The sequence below is a fragment of the Lepidochelys kempii genome, chromosome 9 (assembly GCF_965140285.1).
Source record: "Lepidochelys kempii isolate rLepKem1 chromosome 9, rLepKem1.hap1, whole genome shotgun sequence".
NCBI classification, from domain to species: Eukaryota; Metazoa; Chordata; order Testudines; family Cheloniidae; genus Lepidochelys; species Lepidochelys kempii.
In genome coordinates this window covers 33,064,141-33,085,365 of record NC_136388.1, presented here as the reverse complement: position 1 = coordinate 33,085,365, position 21,225 = coordinate 33,064,141, and the positions used below count along the sequence as shown (strand labels likewise).

The 21,225-nt window shown below is 44.0% G+C and overlaps 1 protein-coding gene across 5 annotated transcripts in view; it reads left to right on the top strand.

Annotated features, from left to right (window-relative positions):
• Positions 1-21,225, top strand: part of RASA2 (RAS p21 protein activator 2) — a 203,044-nt gene that overhangs the window by 76,428 nt on the left and 105,391 nt on the right. For all 5 annotated transcript variants that reach the window (XM_078854423.1, XM_078854422.1, XM_073359812.1 and 2 more), the window contains one exon: positions 17,723-17,799. In XM_078854423.1, the coding sequence (XP_078710549.1) occupies positions 17,723-17,799 (77 nt within the window). The remainder of the gene's footprint in view (positions 1-17,722; positions 17,800-21,225) is intronic.

Here is a 21,225-nt window from a genome sequence, read left to right as displayed (position 1 = left end):
CTGGCATGAGAAGCTCCCTGCTTCCAGTGTCTTCATATCAGGGGTCCTTGGCTCCAGCTCTAGAACCCGTACCATCTGGATTGACCCCTGCCATGGTGCCAACTACTTCTGTGCAACAAGATCAGCAACAAGAGTCTGTTGGTACGATGTCAGAGGCATATGCAACAACATTAGACCTATTCAGCCTTTGATGCGGGAGTTCCCAATGGCACAGGAGAGAGCTCGCCTGGTACCAATGAGTGCACAGACACTGGCTATAGGCTTCCTTGAGTCTAGTGGTTTGGTACTGTAGGGTGATAAAGCATCAGACCATCTGGTGTTTTCTCTACTGTTGCAGTCTAGGGTAAACCTACCTTGATATCCCCTGATACAGCACCTCTGTGGACAGGGACTCAGGGTCTTTCTCTGAGGTAGGCTGGTTCTCTGGTTCTGAATCTAAGTTTTTCACTAAGCTGGTTATGGTTTCCTTAACTATCTTGTTCTATAAGCCATTCACTATGGTTTTAAAAACAAAAAAGTCACATAAGTTGTGTAGTCCCTTGTATCAGTAATCAGGGGCTATATAATGAAGTTTTTTGTAGCTAGCTTTAAGCTAACAATGTTATGGTAACACTGTTAATCAGGGTCGATTTGATTTAAATCGATTTGATTTAAATCATGATTTAAATCCCTACTTAAGAAGACTCAATTTAATTGTGGTTTTCTACATAAAAGTGCATTCTTATTGGTTGTTATAACCTTTTAATACATATTCTTCACAACTCAGAGATGTAGGTTTCATTTTTAGAAGGTACACACTATACATTTTTAAACAGTGATTTATTTTGAAAACTTTTCAGATTAGTTTTACAGCTATATCAGAAGACGAATGATTGTTTGGTTATTTCATTTATCAAAGGTAATTTAAGCAGATATTTATGAAGTCATTGGGAGGTGAACTGTCTCCAATTCAACAGGTTAATCATTAATAATTGGGGGATTTTCTTGCCATGCTGTATTAGGAAGAGAACATCACCAGACATTTAAAAGGTTTTATTTTACCAAAACAACGTTAAGTATTCTGGATTTTTTTTCTTCAACAGAAAACCTATAATATTTTAACCAAACAAACCTATGTCCCTCACTTCTCACATTTATCTCCAGACTTCTCCTTGTCCAGATCTATTCCGCCCCCAACAAACTTCTATTCATTGAACTTTTTGAAACTTTCTACTTTGAGAGAGAGAGTAAGGGATTGACCGTGTATACAAATTTGCAGAGGGACAATAGAGTTGAGGTCTGTTGTTTCTCATCTCTATATATTTATTTATTTTAAAACGTTTTTGCTGTTAACAAGCATGTTACCTCTGGATACACAAATCCAGTTTGAGAACTGCAAAACTAAGCATCTCTGATAGTATCGTCTAGACTGAGCACTGGGTCCCATTGGGTAGATAGAAAGATTAACCTAAATAATCTATACTGAAGCCCCATGAGATTGGATCCCTAAACCATGAACTATTGCAACTCATTTACAAAACTTTTTTTAAACATTGCATGAATACATTGTCTCATACTATAGAATTAGAATGTATAATCCGTATTCCATGATGAGATATCTTTGAGCTACAATGTATCTTAATTAAAACTATCTTTAGATTTTTTTTAATAAAATGCTTTTTGAGGGAAAAAAGCTGATTTAAATAAAAAAAAAATTTTTTTTAAAAACATTTTTATCCACCTTGCTACTGATAGCTCTTCACTTGGTATTCAAGAGCTCTTTCTAATATTACTGGCATCATCTTTAGTATCTCATTGTTTTACCCTGTAAATCTATTTTGTATGACATCATTTCTGTGCTTACACAAGGCTTGACAAATATTTTCTTAATGTACTTGTCATTCAGTGCATGTAGTAACAGTTTACGAAATACTTGGCAGGGATCCCAAAATAGTTACTGTTGAAACTTCCTTATGAAAGAAACTTCTAAGTCTCCACCTCTCTTCTGCTCCTCCCATGCATCCAGTGATGTACACAGAGGAAAACGGCCTTTGCCCCAAAGGAATTAGAACATAAACGTTTCATTTTTCTGACATATACATGTTTTGATGTAAGCGTGCAAGAGCTCAGCTAAGGGTTTTATTGTCTTTATGGGGCAGCAACAGTAGCAGTGTTTTATAGGTCAAGTTGTAGCTTGTTCCAACTAGTAAAAATCAGTCTTGTATCTTCCCACCCACTCCCCAAATTCTTCAGAGCAGTGTGTTCTTTATGAATCTAATCTTATGGTGTCTCACCATAGAATCTTTTAGCTAACTTTTAGGTAATCTAAACTTGTACATATTTAATCACCATAAGTCTTTAGATAAACCTGTGTTAATGGACTATGTTAAAAGAACCAGTTATTGACTCATTAATTTCAACATAAAAATTTGAGAACTGTTTATATTCTGCTTTGCCAAGTTTGAGCTCTAACTTTTTTTATTCTTTTAAATAACTCGTTGAGAAGTTTGTGTGCTTTCAAAAGTGGAGCGATCACTAGGCCTGTCAGCATTGTTTAGCTGCACTAGTGCAAACCCTAGTGTATATATGGTGTGCTGGTATAAACTGTGACTTGAACCAGTGCAGCGGACAGGTTTTCTATGTACAAGAGTAGAAAGGAGAGCAATTGTGCCTTACTCAAAAGCGTGAATTGGAGGAGAATTAACAGTTGGATAAATGACTAGCATGTAGTGGGTGGTGGATTCATTTTTATGTAAACTGGAATATAATATAAAGGGAAGGGAATATATGACTTGCACTGTGAATGTTGAAGGTGCACAGTGCACAACTAGACCTGGAAAAGTCTAGGAGATGATGAAACTTCCTCAAGTGAAGTATCAAATGTTTCAGGACTTTCAGTAGAATGGACTCATTGATGGGGAGCAGCTGGGTCTTCCTCTGGATGGCAGGATAGTAACAACCACTCCCACCCCAAACTGGGAAACTGAACTGCTGGGAAAGATCCCATAAAAGGCCCTGCTGGGGACAAACTAGTTTGGGTGGGAGGGGAGGAGGGAAGTAACAGAGACCAGATGCTTACTTCTCAGCACGGGGAAAGAAAAGTGGTGCCCCTGCCTTAAAGAGGGATAGGATGCTTCCTTTCTCTGTAGTTGGAAAGGGAGGAGGAGTGATGTGATGTGTAGCTGATTTGACGATTCGTCAGATGCTCAACATGGTGTCACAATTTTCATAAAGGTAACTATCATTTGCCGCCACTGTTTATCATGCTGACCAATATTTTCTCCATTTCCTCTCCATGTGTGCATGTATTGCATCCGCTTATCTGTTATAGGTAGAACAGGTAGTGCTGGTTATAATTAAGGTTGCCCAACACTTTCCATTATAAGACTGTTTTCAGTTTCCTTTAGTTGTTAGGATTGAAACTTATAGACTGAATTATTTTTTCAAAGTTTCAACTAAAATGTTTCAGCTGTTTCCAATCATGAGATTGGGGGGAAATGCTTATTTTGTCCATTTTTAAAAAAACAAACAAAAAAAAAAAACCACGCTTGCAAGAGTTTCCTCAAAGCTCTAGCACCTCCATGCTTTGTACTGGGGATTTGAAATGGCAGGAGTGCGGCCCTAGCAACAGGGAAGTGCCTTTTGCCACCCCTGTAAAAGATCGGCCCTCATTTGGCCAAGTTTTGAGCCTCTGGAAATAACAGTTCACACTTGCCAAGTAGAAACTTGTTAGAGCTAAATTCTTCAAAGATCTCTTGACGTGCCCCTTCCATGGGTTGCAAGGAGTGAAACAGGACTTCCCTGTTTGTCCAAACCAATTCAGCTACTTGGTACGGTATGGGGTAGTAGGTGCTGGTTCGATTGTTTACAACGATTAAGTCCACTGATCCATTGGGGCACCATAGTCCAGGTGGCAGTGTATAGAAGTTCATAATTTGGTCATACACTGGAAGGATTTTGCCGCCTAGTGTTATATTGCAGGATTGCATACATTCCCAACAGAATACACCGTACCCCATATACATTACCCCTAAATGCCCCCCCCTTCCAATAGGCCATTGATCCTGCTCCTCCATAGTCATAGAGGGGCACATCCATATTCCTCCTCTGGATATACAACTGCTTAATGTGATGACAAGTCCAATTTACCCATTCCACCCCCCGACTTATTTCCTAGTGGCTCCCAACACGCTCCCCCTTCCTACTTACTCCCATAGGGTTCAAGGGAACCACCTTATTTGCATTTCCTTCCCATGGTATCATAGTAACAATAACACAAGAATGGTCCCCACAGGTCGGGGATGTTGTTTTCCAGGTAGATGGGTATGTTTTTGCAATTGTGGATAAATATGGGCTAGCCTCCCGATTTAATACTGAAGGCCATTGTTCTGATCAAGCATCTCTCATAATATCCATTAACATTATTAACTGAGCATTTTGAATACCTACGCACACTTCTCCCCATGTTAGTCTTCTGAAGCCATCCCCTACCCATGTCACCAGGTGCCCTGCCCAATTAGTTAACTGCAAGTTTACCTCTACTGCTGTCCTCCACCCTGTGGCAACTGCTAATAGTTGCTGTGCCATTCATTTGTTGAAATTTCACATTTTGGCTTATTAATTGTTTGGTTACCCACTCGTCCCCCAGATTCCATGTACCCAGCATGGTGTTCACCGCTTCCCACAATTCCCTTTTCCGATGACGATTCCAGGTGTGTCCCCTCACCCATCCATTGAATTGTTGTTTCAATCCTTTTATGTACATACTACAATTAGGATGAATTTGGTCCACCCACCATTCCTTGGGGTGTACCACCCATGTAATAAAGTGAAAGGACACATTAAAAAGTGCTGGCTGCACCTGCTCCCAAAATGGCTCCCATACATTTGCTCGTCGGGGAATATTCTCTGCTCCAGGCTGTGGCCACTTTAAATTTGGATTCTTCCAACTTGGCATCCATATCACCTGTAGGGTTACATTCTGTAAAATGGTTAACTCACCATACACCCAGCGTTCCAAAGGGGATTTTACACCTAATGTAATATGTACATAACAATCACACCTTTGGGGATTATCTTCCATGGAAGTACCATTGTGATTACATATGGTAACATCACACCCTAAATGTGGGGCCCTGTTTTCCCAAGAGGGTTCATTTGCTGCAGGAGACCAGAGGATTATATTCTTTGGACCCTCTGTAACAAACCACATAGCTGGGTAACTGTGTTTTCCATTATCGTTAATCATGGCAGCACCCAGGGAGTACCATGCAATATTTCCTGATAAATTTGATATTCTCCACCTGGTTGGGATTCCCCCATCTAATCCATAAATCATATACCGACACTGCCAAATTCCTGTTGGAGTATTAGTGGTACATCTTTCTATGGGGAGATTCTCATAGTCTTCATTAGCTTTATTACCACAGGTTGCATGTGTAGCCGTCCATGTGTTTCCTCCTTTTGACACTTCACATCGTGGGATCTGAATAGAATTTGTAAATGTGACAATTGTGATTAACACTAGTAATTGTTCCATCCAGGGCCAGGGAATTTTCATCCTTTTCTCCTTTTTGAATTAACCTGTAATACACACACACCAAAATTTACGCATCCCCTTTCCCAATCCCCTGTTTGTACCTTTTTATTTGCGTGCAGTGAACCCACTCCCATTCTCTGTATCCAGTAATAGCAGACTGGGCCCTAATTGGTCAAGGACAAGATAGGGTCCCTTCCATTTAGGAACTGGGAATGGATGGTGTTGACCTGGAATCTTGTACATCACTAGATCTCCCACCATGGCTAGATTACACTCCCCAGGCAGGTCATACCATGCTTTGACTCTTACTGCTCCTTGCTCATCTCGCCAGGCCACTGCCTGCTGTATGTGTTTTACATGTTCGATTAGAGTTAAAATCCATTCTTGTGTTAAGCCGTGTGTAGTGACTTCCCCAGGTACTGGAGTAAGTAGATTTCCCCACCGTTCCATGGGCCTTCCCATGAGAGCTTCATAGGGAGAAAATCCTGTGCCCTTTGATTCTCGGGCCCTTAGTCTCATTAAGACAAAGGGCAGTAACTGTGACCGGTTTTTTCCTCCCATTTCCACTCCCTTTCTTAGCTCACTTTTAATGGTGCGGTTCATGCATTCCCCCTGCGCCGCAGCCTGTGGGTGATAAGCAATATGGAACCACTGTGTGATTCCAGTGAGGGCCGATAGCTCCCCTAACAGATCTGACCGAAAAGCAGCTCCTGGGTCTGAGTCAATCACCTTTGGGATCCCCTAGCGAGTGAATACCTCATTTACCAAAAAGAAAAGGAGGACTTGTGGCACCTTAGAGACTAACCAATTTATTAGAGCATAAGCTTTCGTGAGCTACAGCTCACTTCCTCAGATGCATATCGTGGAAACTGCAGCAGGCTTTATATATACACAGAGAATATGAAACAATATTCCCACCCCACTGTCCTGGATTTGTGCTGGAAATCACTTTAGATAAGCTATTACCAGCAGGACAGTGGGGTGGGAATAGGTATTGTTTCATATTCTCTGTGTATATATAAAGCCTGCTGCAGTTTCCACGATATGCATCTGAGGAAGTGAGCTGTAGCTCACGAAAGCTTATGCTCTAATAAATTGGTTAGTCTCTAAGGTGCCACAAGTCCTCCTTTTCTTTTTGCGAATACAGACTAACACGGCTGTTACTCTGAAACCTCATTTACCAGTATTTCAGCAGTTACCTGGGCAGTTTGATACTTTGTGGGGAAAGCTTCCCCCCACTTGCTGAAAGCATCCACTACCACCAACATGAATCAGTTTTTCCTGTGATCTGGTGGAAGGGGTCCTGTGTAGTCAATTTGTATTCTTTCCCATGGTCCCCTTGGAGCTTATCTCATTAATTCTCCCCTTAGCACCTTGAGGTGGGCTGTGCGTGGCACAGTCCAAACAACGTTCCAGATGTGATTTTAAAACAGCTGCCATTCCTGGCCACCAGCACAACCTTTTTAAAATTCCCAGTTCCGCCTCAAACCTGGGGTGTCCCCCTGCCAAACTTCCGTGCACCCAGCTTAAGAAAGCCATCCGACTTCCCTGAGGGCACAACATTACTGGTCCCTCAGTTATTAAGACTCACCAAGTCCCTTCCATTAGTTCCACCTTGGGCACATGCTTGTCCCCAAGTTTCATGATGCCTTCCAGTCTCGGGTCAGATTCCTGCAGCTCTCGAATTCTCCCTCCCCGATCTGTATCCACCCCGCTTCTTGTTAACACTGCTACAGGCACACTCTCTTCTGGCTCCCAGGGCCATGGGGGTGTCTCTGTTGCAGCCCACTTAGCCTCTACATCGGCCAGATTATTTCCTTTGCTTGGGGGTCCTGTTTTCTTGTGTGTCTTTACTTTTACCACATTAATCCATGTAAAACAGTGACTGAGCTCCTCCACTCGCTTCCATCAGGTAGCATGCTTGATTGTGGAGCCGTCTCTTGCCCTGAAATGATTATCTGCCCACCATCTCAGCATTAATATGGCACCACGAAATACATAATCTGAATCTACCACCATCCAACCTTCTGGCTCAAATTTGGGATCCACTTCATTTAAAGCTGTTAGCAAGGCTGCCAGTTCTGCCTCCTGAGCTGACCTTGCTTCTAGTGAGAAACCAATGGTGCTGACTGTCTCATTGCCTCTGATTCCCACAACAGCTAAGCCTGCAGTTTTCTGTCCCCCTTGATACCTACAACTTCCATCCAAAAACCATACCAGTGTCCCCTCCTTTACCTGATTGGGGTTAGCTGCCCGAAACACCTGATGTTGGGTTTTACCTGGGCTGGCTTCACATTGGTGTGGGGTGCCAGCCAGATGTAATCCAGCTACCCAGACTATGGGTTCCTTTAACACTTCTGCTTTAATGTTTTCTGCCTATAGAACCAGCAACCGTTTGGCAATACGCTGCCCACTCACTTGTCCCTGTAAGATACTATGCATGTTTAACAGCCGCAGGGGGTCATGATGAGATTGAACTATTCCTTTCTGCATTCCCGTGAAGTATTTGAATTTCCCTACCCCCCAGTAGGAACACAACAGCACCTTTTCACACCATCCATGCTTCAGTTCCACAGCACTCAAAAGTCGAGAGGCAAAGCCACAGGTCGGTCCTTTGCTCCATACTCCTGTGTTAATGCACAACCGATGGTAGTGTCCGATACCAAAGGATACAGGTAAAAGAATTTCTCCCCATCCGGGGAGGCCAGCACTGGAGCACTGGCCAGGTTTTCCTTTAGCACTCTCACTGCCTCAGTACACTCTTCTGACCATTCCCAAGTTGAGGCTTGGGTTAGGTCAAATAGAGGCTGGGCTATTTCTGCATAATTGGCCACAAAATCCAGTTAGACCCAGAAAACTTTCCAAGCTTTTAACATCCGTAGGCAGTGGCAGGGACTGGATCAGTTGCACCCGTCCCTTATCGATTTCCCTTCCCATCTGAGACACTTGCACTCCTAAGTAGGTCACTCTTGTCTGTCCCATCTGAGCCTTTTTCCCATTGACCTTCAGTCCTGCTCTTGCCAAAGCTTGCAGGACCTGCTCTGTTAGTTCCCTGTCTTCTTCCTCTGTCCTTGACATTAGCAACAGGTTGTCTACATATTGTATGCACCTTGCTGAATCCACCCCCTCCAGAGCCTGTCTCGTGTATCTGTGAAAAATTGCAGGGGAGTCCCTATATGCCTGGGGTAGGACTGTCCAGCAGAAGTGTCTGCCCTCCTATGTGAATGCAGTTTTATACTGACACGAGGTAGCTAGTGACAGAGACCAAAACCCATTAGCTATGTCCAAAACAGTGAAAATTTGGAATTGGGATCCAATACGGGCCAACATTTCAGGGTACGCTGCCACCACTGAGGCTGGTGAATTGACCAGAGCATTTAGTGCCCTGTAATCCCCAGTCAGGGGCCGGGTACTGTTTGGCTTTCTCACTGGCCACACAGCAGCATTACAAGGGGATGCAACTGCCCTAATCAGTCCCCTCTGTTCCAGTTCCCCAATAGTTGCCCCCACGTCTGCCAACGCCTCCTGAGGAATAGGATACTGTTTCTGTGGGGGAGAGTCCCCTCCCTCCGTCAGTACCTCCATGCTGCCCCTACCACAATCCAGGTTATCCTTCGCCCACACATGGATGTGTTCCCACCCAGCCGGGGGTGGTGGGAGGGCATGTGCTGCTTTAATGGTCATAGTGGCTATCCCTATAGGAATGGTATAGCCCTGACCGTCCTGCGTTTGCCCCAGTAAACACACCCAATTGGCCAAATCCAGTACAAGTCCCAGTTTGTGTAAATCTCCTGCCCCCAACAGATGAAGCATATCATTACAACCCCACATAATCTCCCCTTCCCCCCAGATTCCTTGGTTTGTCCCCGCCTCAGCGTTAATTGTGTCTCCCCTCCCGTTGCTCCTACAATTGCCTCAGTCCCTTCTGAGGGTCTCCCCTGCCCCCATGTGGTTAAATTGATGGCTGCTCCAGTGTCTATCAAAAAATCCCTTATGGGACTCGTTTAGATTGCCCCCTGGAGTGTGGGACGACCAGATACATCACGTCCTAAACTGAGAACATGGACAGGACGCCTCCCAGGGCACCCCTGAGTTGCAGCACCCACCTCTGTCCCTCCCACTGGCTCACAGTGGGACCAGGGATCCTGGCACCGAACACATTCCTGTCTCCACGCAAAATTGTGTGTCTGGCATTTCAGGCAGTCCCAGTCCCTTGGCCTCTGGGGCCACTTTCCCCCTGATCTGGTAAGATCCTGGGTAGTCAGTTTAGCCTGCAGTCTCTGGATCTGGTGCTCTATAGCTGCATGCTCGTCCCTGACTACCCCCCTCACCCCGCCACCCAAGCCACAAACTCTCCCTCTGCCTCCTCCTCTCCAGGCTGACCCACCCCTTTCCACCTTGTATTGATCCCCTGCAGTAATAGAATGGACTGGCTCTTCCCCCTGACACATCTGCCTCCACACATCTGCCTGTTCCAGAAACTAGGGTAGCTGATTGGGAGCAAGTTCAGGATGCTGCAACCTTAAATGCCCCACGAACTGCGGATTGCTGAGCTCCAACCATTTCTCCAGCAATTCCACACCCCTACCCTGCTCCACACCCCCACCAGGTCCCGGTGCCCCTGCCTGAGGCATCACCCATGGACCGTCCAAGGGATCCACCCAGCACCGTGCCCATGCCTGTATGCGATTAAGTGTATCCTGCCCTGTTTCCCCAGGGATTCGCTTCATCTTATTCATCCCCGCAGTACAAGAGTACACCCCAAACAACTGTGTTGCCACCTGTCTGGGGATTAGAAATGTGTGTGCCACTCCTGCCACATCGATTCCCAAGATACCTCGTCCCAAAAGACTACGCCATAAGATCACCTGGTCCTCACGAGTTAGACCCTCCATCTCCCTGCCCACCTCCACTAGCCTCAGCACAAACTGATCCCAATCATTCCGGGGTACCAAATACTGCCTACAAGTACTACCTCCCGGTCCTTCAGGGACAAGGGGCGGATTTCTGCCTGTTCTACTACTTGTGGGGCATGGTCCCCCCCACCCCGCAACCGGGGCCACTATTCCTGCCTCCTCCCGGGTAGCCTCTCTCGCAGGGGCTGTAACTGTGGATCGCTGGCTTACAACGTTCACTGGCGGTGGGTACAGTGTTTTTTCAGGGTAGGGTGGTGGAGGTGTCTCCTTCAGTTCCATTAGTGCGGCGGATGGTTTGTAGTCCCCAAGTCCATTGCCCCCATGTTTACAATAATACAGTTCCTCCTAAGTCTCCTACTCTCCCCAGCAGTTCGTCCCTCTTTCTCCGGATTGCCTCACAAGACTCCTCTGTCCGTGCAGCATCCCACGCCTTCAAATCCGCTACCTGTACTGCTAACACAGATTTTTCTGTTAAAATCTGTTGCTGATTCACAATCCCCTCCAAATCCTTAATGTGCTGGAGGAGATCAGCTTCCGTTTTTACCCAGTATGCCATCCCAGCACACAAACCTTGTAATACCGTTCCCTTTTTCTCACACTCCTTTCCCTTGGGGTCTCCCAAAGCCTCTCCCATCTCCTTGTCAGTCTCATCCCAGGTGAACCCCTGCATCTGGTGTGGGCCTTGATTCTTCCTTATCCATTTGTTCAAAAAATCCATTACCCCAGCTTGCCAGAACCCGCGACTACCATCACGAGAGTTCGCCATACCCCCTCCAAGCAGCTGCGCAGACTGTTGGGGAGGGGGACTTACAGGCTGCCACTCACCTATCCAATGCGATGTACCCAAGTCTTGGCACCAAGATGTTAGAGAGCTTATTCCTTCACTCTCCCACTTCCCTGGTCCTTCTCGCATGAACAGAGAGCAACAATACCCGAAGTCCAAAGGTGCAAACAATTCGATGTTTATTGGGGTGAACTTCCAGCAAGCTTAAATCCAAATTCCTTTTTCCTTATTTTCGAATCCCAACTTACTTCCTGTTTGCCCCTAATTTATATAGTAATAATCTTAGCTGTACCTTAACCAATCATTCTACTGAAATTTAACTAACTAATCCTAACATAGTAACATGATTAGCTAACCAATTATATCCCACCACCTTAATTAGTTTACACCCAGCAAAATTAATTATACAGCAGACAGAAACAATCACAGAACCAGACAGAGGCCATGCCAATAAACAATAGCAAAGTGGGAACTATAATGACAGAAGTGAGGATTTCACAACTACATCTGTAAAGACATAAGGGTTTCCCAGCTGTGTCTATTGGTAAGTGAGTTCTTACCAGACAGAAAACTATCAACCTAAATTTCCTTTTACATCTTCTAGGTTCTTCCCTTTCTCTGGAGGTGATAGATCAGATCACCTTCCTAACAGCCCCATATTGACTAGTTTGGAATGTGTGGATGTGACCGTTCGCTTCCCAGCTTATGGTTGCCTCTGCTGCTTAGCCAAAGGCATTGGCCTAAGAACAGGGCCTCAGACTGTCACAGTGAGAGAAGGCCCTTACACAGATTTTCTTGTATACCTCTATTACTAGCTAAATGATAAACTGGTTTCAGAGTAACAGCCGTGTTAGTCTGTATTCGCAAAAAGAAAAGGAGTACTTGTGGCACCTTAGAGACTAACCAATTTATTTGAGCATGAGCTTTCATGAGCTACAGCTCACTTCATCGGATGCGTACTGTGGAAACTGCAGAAGACATTATATACACAGAGACCATGAAACAATACCTCCTCCCACCCCACTCTCCTGCTGGTAATAGCTTATCTAAAGTGATCATCAAGTTGGGCCATTTCCAGTACAAATCCAGGTTTTCTCATCCTCCGCCCCCCCCCCCCCACACAAACTCACTCTCCTGCTGGTAATAGCCCATCCAAAGTGACCACTCTCTTTAAAATGTGTATGATAATCAAGGTGGGCCATTTCCAGCACAAATCCAGGTTTTCTGACCCCCCCACCCCCCTCCAAAAACCACACACACAAACTCACTCTCCTGCTGGTCATATATCTACGTTCTTAGAGTATAGGCCTTTACAGACAGGCCTGAATATCTATATCCTAACAACCACTTCTGCAAATCAGACTCTAGCGTCTAAAGTGGGTTACCCAAAAAATGAAGGACATGCAGTTAGTCATCACCTGTGGAAAATTTTTGTTTACATGACTTGCCTAGCATCACAAAGGAATTGTGTAGCACAGGCAAGGACACAATCCAGCTCTCCAGGGCTAAATTCAGCTACCTTAACCAGGAAACAGTCCTTTCTCTTCTTGCAGTTCCCTGCCTCATTCCTTATACTCCTTCCATCCTTATCTTACACAGGTTCTGTGTGTCCTTGTACCATCTCTTGAGAGGTCGGTGTGTTCTTGTATCATCCTCTCTAGTCAGGAAGGTGCTTACTTGGTTAGCTGCTACCTAAGTGTTCCTATTCTGACAAGTTTGGTTAGTCTCTAAGGTGCCACAAGGTGCCTATTCTGACAAGGCGTACTTTGGTTCACACTGTTAGCTATGCCTAGGGATCCAGCAAGCCCTACAAAAGGCTTTTTCCATACCCTCCCTCCCCCCCGCCCCGAAAAAAAAACCACACACACACAAAACCCCGCTGAAACCAAACAGGGTAGAGGGTTGTGCGGGTTTTGGTTGTTTGGCTGATTTTTTTTTTTTCCTTCTTCCTGGCTCTGCAGAACTACATCCTAAAGTGCAGTGCCCTGTATGTTTTCTGCTGTGCTCCCCCCACCCGATATGTATGATCCGTGGGCACTCTGTCCCTTGCTGAGGCACCTTAGAATAGCAGCCCAGATTTTCCCAGGCCTTGTCTACGCAACAGGGAAAAGTCGATCTAAGCTATGCAATTTGAGTTACATGAATAGTGTAAGTCAAATTGACGTAGCTTAGATTAATTTACCGTGGGGTCCAGACTACGCGATATCCTGTTGATTCCCCTTACTCTTTTCAGTACGGTGCAGTACAGGAGTCAATGGGAGAGCGATCTGTGGTCGAATTAGCAAGTCTTCACTAGACCCATGATGGATGGATGTTTTTTATAGAATGGGTAGCTGTTTAGTGTTTATCCTGACGATTCATTATGTGGCTCATCGCCGCACATCGATCCCCCGGTAAGTGTAGACAAGCCCCCAGAATCCACAGATTGATATAGCTACACAGAATAGCTGATACAGCACAAACTCATTTTCCACTTGGTGTTGTGGCTTTTGTTTAAGCTGTTACGCTGACAAAACTGATAGTCTTTGGCTGTGTCATTGTGGATCCCACTCTAGGTGCACATGTGCCTCATGCATGCAAAACTGGATTATTATTTTTTTACTAGCAGTGTCCATCAGGGCTGCACATGTGCCCTTTGCTGCCTCAGGATCCCATTTGAGGGAGTGAATGGTGGGCTGGCCATGACCAATCCTCAGTTTCCTTATTGTCTGTGGCAGCGAGATGGATCTTGGTGAGTGTTCAACCACCTAGTTTTCAGTTCAGGTTGAACTTCAAAATATTCTGCAGATCTTCAGAACCATTTCTGATCTCTTGTTTTGAATGCCATGAGCTAATTTTTAATGGTCTGGACTGAACTTCTTTGGTCAGACCTCCCTTGTCCCCCGTCCTCCCTCTCCCCCACCATACAGGGGTTCTCAAGTAGTGGATTTGAAACCTGTGGGCTTCAAGCCCTGTCCCTTCTGCCAGGGCCTAATTCCTCTTGAAGGACGGGCAAAATAAGTGTCTATTCTGCCTGGGGGAATTGCACATTCCGAGTAGATGCCCTGTACGCTTATCCTTCTATGTGAGGATTTCCATGTGGAGGTGCAAAGCTGAAACTCCACCTTCTGGAACAGTCCATTAAGGTCTCATCAGACCTGGAGGAAACAAGCACCACAATCCTGTTAATAGACAAGCCACCATCTATTAAGCAGACTGGCAATGCCTAAGATTACTGTAAAGAAGATAGAGCCAGTGAAAGACCCGGCACTGACACCAAAATCAATCCCAGTTTTGATGTTGAAGCTATCATCTGTGTCTCTGGTTTTGAAGTCAGGCAACGAAAGGGACTCTCTGAAAGAGGCAGAAATTCAAGAAGGAGCTCAGTGTCCTCCCATAGGTGCAGACACAGCTTCTGGAGAACAGCCTTTTACGCAATGTTGGGTGGAGAGAAGAAGCAGACTGTGAGGCAGCATACTTCAACACTGGCTATCCTCACGCCATTGACCCCGGACTCCAGCAGTCCAGGTCTGTTGTCTCTGTATCAGTGCATCTCTTGTTACTCCTAGAGGTCTACTCACCAACACTGTGATGTATGTTCTAACCGTCATCTAGCAAAGAACGCCCCCCTGCCAACCAAGGTCTGTGATCAGTGTTACTGAGACATCTGCAGGTTTCTCCTACAAGCCCTAGCAACCACTGTCCCACCAAGACTGGCACTGGTCCAGCTAACAGCCTTTGAGTTATCTGTACCCATACAGTATGCCATCATGGCCCTCTTGAGAACATTGGGGCCCACCTTTTTACTAAGGAGCCAGTTTCCACCACAGAGGAAGAGCAAGAGATCTCCCTCCCAAGGGGCATTTCTGGCCAGACAACCAATGGGGGAATTTCAAGAGGAGGCAGATCCAGGGCTGAGCAACATGAGTATCCCATGTCAACATCAAAGGATCCCTCCTTCTTGACACTGGATGAAGCAGGATCCTTGGTATCCGGTAACTTCACAGTTTTGCAGAAGTGCCTTTTACGGATTCCCTAGACTCTGCCGATGGAGATTTCAGAAGTCTCACAAGCTGACACCCTGTCAGTTTGTGGTCCAGCCAGGATTACCCTCCCCATTAACAGAGGACTACTAGCCCCCCTGAAGCCCTGGGGCAGACACCAGCCACCAATGGCAGAACATGTAGAGGTGCCTGGTACCCCATTCAGGATTTGAGTACTTGTGCAGTCACATAAACCTAGACTTGTTAGTTGTGTTGAATAAGAAAAGTAGAGAGAACAAAAATACCCTGAGGATGAAGACCCCAAATGCCTCTTCCTGTTCGGGAGGAAGTTGTACTCTTCAGAGTCACTATATCTGTGCATGGCTGACTGCCAGGCCTTTCTGACCAAGTATAACTTTCTAATGTGAGGCAGGATGATAGCCTTCCTCACAAAGATCCCTCGTGACAGTAGAGAAGAGCTTGACCACCAGCTGATCTTCCTTAATTATGCTGTTAAGATGGCTTTGTAAGCAGTGATGGATGCCTAGGACATCAGATCAGGTCTTTTGGCTACCGTAGCTACCATGCACAGAGTATCATGGCTCTAAGCTCCATTGGGCCATGCCTAAAGAGATGCAGGTTATAATTGAGGACTTGCTTTTCTTTGGCAATGCACACTGGTCTTTTCACACATCTGTGAATTTGACAAGATTGAGACCCATGTTGAACCCCGTCTAGAGAACACCAGCTTCAAAAGGTGCCGTGCCCTATTCCACCAGGTCTAGTCTTTTGTGACAGCCTGGCCTTTTGATATACCAGATAGCTCATTGCAGAGCATTTTAAAGTTGATCACGCGGTGAATTTCCATCTCCTGTCAAGTGGGCAAGCCTCTCCCTTCAAATGGCCAGGCACACTCTACCAGGATACAGATGGCATTGTCTGCCTGCATCCAAACCATTCAAATCTCCAAGATCTGCAAGGCAGCTATGTGAAGCAGCCCTCTAACTTTTTTTTGTTAAAATATTTTATGCACTTCACATGGTAGCCAGGTTCAGAAGAGCAATATTTCAGTCTGCTTAAATGACACAGCTGAAACTCCTTGTTACCACTGTCCAATGAGGATACTGCTTGTGCGTTTCCTACCATGGGATCCACACTGACACATACATGAAAAAGAGAAAATAGTTACAAAAACTGGGTCATGAAGCTGTTACAGTCAGTGTGAATTCCATGATCTGTCCTCTATCACCATTATTTGGAGGCTTTAGCAACATGGGGTTTGACTTGTGAGGGAACTGACAGTAGGTCATGGCTGCCCTGCCCTTTAAGATCTCATGTGAGAGCACAAAGAGGCATAGGGCATGTGTGTAGCCCTGATAGACACTGCTAGTAAAAAGGAAAAAAGTCCGAACTTGTGTATGAGGTGTATACGCCCCTACAGTGGAATCCACACTAACTACAACATTTTAGAAGAACTGCAGTTACTGTAGAATAAGTAGCCAGTCTGTTTTTGTATCCAGGTCAAATGAGTGTTATCACAGATGTAGGCAGGAAGAGCCCAAAGATGTATGTATGTTAATTTTGCAGTATTGTCCCAAAGTTGGTTAGATACATTATCACTTACAGAGGGTATGGGAAAAATGGTTAACTCTTTGTCCTCATAAAGATGTAATTGAAACAATTGCTGTTTTATTTATGTATGAATGAGATTCTACATTAAGTACACTTATTTGGGCGACTACTGCACAAAGTCTATTAACAAGTAACTCCCCACAATAATTTTCAAAATCTGTTTGAAATGATGTCTTTCATTGTATCAAACAGCATATAAATATTTTGAGTATTGTTTTATAAACCTTTGCTGTCGCTAATGAATGATTCAGTCTAACATAACAGTTTTGTGCAGAGATGTATCATAGAAATAAGTAAAGTTCACTCTCACTGCTCTTCACTACTTTCTATACTCCATCATTCAGATCAAACAGATAACGAGAAGAGGTCACTTCCTCAATCTGGAAAGCACTTAGCACATTGCTAGTGTTGTGCATGTAATAAACAGTAACAACTTGTTTCTCAGTTAAGTAACTCATAAATATTTCTGGCAGCCTCTCATCCTCCAAAGCCTGGTTAGAACAGGCAACAAGGAAGGTTCTAGAGTCCCATATTGCTGGGTATAGTAGTGTTTGGTCATATATTCATATCAAGGCTTGCTTGTCTCTTTTTTGCTAGCTCAGTGAGAGCAGGATGGGGCCCTAAATTACTAGTTACCTCTAGCAAGATTAATAATGGGTTTCATTAAAGTCAGTGGGAGCAGGGGTGAGCTCTTTACCTAGAAATATTCCACTTAGCATTAGTATGCTGTTGATTACCTCCGTTTTCTGCCAGCATGTCTGGTTTTTTTTAAATGAGTAAGTTCTATATCTTATATGGGGGATAAATTATATTTTAAAAGTATGTGTGAGTTACTTTCCTATGTGCTGTTACTACTTTTGAAATAAAGGATTTCAAAAATATTTACATATGGTATTTTTATTTTTTGCAGGGAAAAGTTCACCTTGAATTAAAACTGAATGAACTGATAACAGATAATGGATCTGTGTGCCAGCAACTAGTAGTAAAGTAAGAATATTTATGAATCATTAAAAGGAGCTTGATTTTACTGTTAAAAGAACCAGTAAGGCTGTGTTGTAATGTTATACACAATGCAGCACCAAAACTTTTTTTAAATGCCTTTGTGTTCGAATTTGCCTAATTGTAGGGGACATATGTACACTAGAGAGACTTCACAAGTTTTTCAGCACTGCAAGCAGATTTTTAAAGCTACATGAGTGCCATCTGTGTCAGGAGCCCTAATGTAAGCTGCGCGTTGGTGTCTAAGCACAGTGTCTTCTAATCCTGCTCAAAGCAGGTCTGGTTGACAAGGCTAAAAGTGCCACTGGCAGCCAGAGCTAGGACTTCAAACATTGCTACCATTGGCAGAGCTGAACTGATGATGGCATTGGTGGGAACTTCCCCAAATTTCCCTACTGTACATGTAGTCTATTTTGGGTACACAGCAAACCAACAAAAAAAGCTTGCAAAAGCAAGTCTCAGCCTGGGTCAATTGACTAGGGCTTGTGGGGCAAAGAATAGCAGTGTAGGTGTTCGGACTTAGGCTGGATCTCGGCTCTGAAACGAGGGTCTCGGTGCCCAAACATCTAACTTGCTATTTTTAACCTCGCAGCTCAAGCCCCAGTCAGTTGCCTTGGACGCTTTGAGACTGTGTGGATTTACCTTCAGTTATCTGGGAGGCTCAGCTTTGGTTTAATTTCAGAATTATTTTATCCTGGCCCAGCATGTCCTTAAGCAGGAGACTACTTAGGTGGGAATAGATATTTGATTTTCATAGATTTTTCTGCTTAGCTGTAACTACTGTTACAATTTACAGTAGTGCTGCTTCCTCCGTCTCTTGCCTCTCCCAACAGAATGAAAAGTAAAACTTGGAATATTGAGTACACAAATACATATTTTAAAAGTTAAAATAAAAACATTAATTGAAGCTTTAATTGACAGTGCTGTAGTATATAGCCATGCCAGACGGATTGGGGCAGTAGATGAAAATGGGAGCAAGATTGGCAGCAAATTTTAGACTTAAATAAGGTAGTGGGCAGGGGGGAGGTGTCTTGTACATCTATTAGATACTTTTGAAATGGCTGTGACCTGACCATCAACCAGTTGGATAAGGGTACAGAGACTTCAGTTTAACTTCAGGTTGTCATAGTGACATGAAACCGAATACAGCTTGATATCTCTTGTATAAGTGCTTTTCCCTTGTAGATCTCAGTACTTTACAAAGGAGACTGCAGGTAAGTATAATCTCCAGAAGGGGAAACTGGCATAAAAAGAAGTGAGTTGGCCAAGGACACGCAGAAACTCAGTGGTGAAGTTAAATAGAATCCAGGTCTCCTGACGTGTGGTCCAGTGACCTAACTGCTAGATCCTGCTGTCTCCAGATGTCTTTCAATATTCTATACAAAATACTATAAATTAAAGAATGCTAATATTGCAATGTCAGGTACTCAAGTTGGAAATGCCAGATTTAGGGTTGCCTTAATCTGGCTCCCTTCAGTATGTATGCATTATGCTGTTCTTGCTCAGCATCATAGTAGGTTTCATTAGAGCCAGGGATAGAACCCAGCTATCTCAGGTCCCAGTTTAGTGTCTTAAACACAAGAGAACCTCTTTTCCCTACTGGCAACCCTCCGCCTCATTCACTGTGCATGTTATGCAAAATCAGAAATGTTATGCGATCCTGTAACTAAAGAATGTGGTGGTGTTTAGATACATGCGGTGGGGCTGAATTAAGGTTGCACATATACTCATAATACTGGATTTTCCTAGCTTTTGATTGCAACTTTGACTTTGCAACTTTAGTGTTCTTGGGACCTAATATTTTTCTATGTAATCGCCTAGATTTTTAAAGGAGCGAACTGAAAAAACAAATTTCATCATGTGGAACCACATTAACCCTTGATGTGTCACTAGCAAGTTTGGAACCCAGCACCTTTAAATACACCATGCATACGTCTACCATATGAGCTAAAGGAGTAACTGGCAGCAGAGAACTATTAGTCTCTGTTGGGACCAGCCACTAGTCCCACCAGGCACTACTTTTTTGCAAGTAGCTTAAATAGCTACTTGCTAAGTACCAAGAGAGTGTTGAAGATGGGGAGTGCTGGCTTTGTCTTGCTCTGCAGAGCAGTGTGGTCCAGTGTTTAGTTAGGTAGCACAGCAAGGACATAAATTTGGTACACACATTCTGAATGGCAGTGTGGCTGGGATGGGCTATGCTCAAGCTCTGTTAGAAGTAACTTTGTACAACATCCATTACCTTACTTGTAGAATAAAGAATAGCTATCTCTCTCTTAAGGGCTGGTCTACACTGGGAATTTACATCAGCATAGCTACATCTCTCAGGGGTGTGAAAAATCAAGTGTTTCAGTGTAGATATACCCTAACATAAGGGTTTAAGACCTTGCTTAATTGTAACAGCTGTGAAGTGCACAGAATTAACGCTAGTTGGTATAAGAACAGAGGCTAGGATTCATGATGGTTTCCTGGCTCCCAACTCAGTGAACCTTTGACTTGAAGGGAAGAATAGCAGTGACTGACGTTTCATCTCCCCACCTAGAGCTCTAACTCCGTCATGTAGAGTTGTAGTGGGGCTGGAGCATGCTCAGGGGAATTGGCATGTTCTGAAATTTTAGCAATAGGTCTCTAACGAACAATGAGCATATGCAGATTGCCATTTCCAGAGACATAACTACCAAATTTGGATGGATTGTCATGTAGCAAAAAATACCTTTGTCTATATGCTAAACTTACATTTCTGCTCCAAAGCACAGAGGTACTGTAGTTCTTCAGAGAAATTGATGGAAATTTTAATATAGATAAAAATAGCTTTGTAAGACCGAATTCTTCAAAATAGATGAACGGTTTTCACTGAAATCTTTAGAAAAGAAAGCTTTGCAGAGAGCTAAGCATGGGGCAGAGAGGAAACATGAAAAACTTCCACCAAACAGTTTAGCAAAGTTTATAAGCATTTGAAAAATGCTTAATGGGAAGTATTAAGCAGTCTTATCTCGAGCTGTCACTATTGGGTCTGCTTATAATAATGCTAAGTAATTTAGAAAACATATTTGCAAAGAACACCACAGTGCACAGTTTAAAGGTGTTTCTCTTACAAAGGACCAAAATTCAATATGCATCTGGTGGTTGTTTCCCAGTTCATTATTTCCTCCCCAGCTCTGCTCTACTGCTTTTTGAATACACATTCAGTATAGTCAGCTATAACCCAGGTTTCTGCAGATAAAGCTGTGCAAAAAATAGTATTTTGGCTCTTTTGTTAAAATCAAGATTGCTTGGAGTTGAGGGTCTACCTCAAAACCAAAAGATCCTAGTGAAGAAATATCTTCATGAAAATAGCAACTCTTTTGTCTTTTACCTTGCTTTCCTTTTGTCTTTTGGAGGTGTAGCAGGCTATCAATCCTTCTGTTGGCTTCTGGG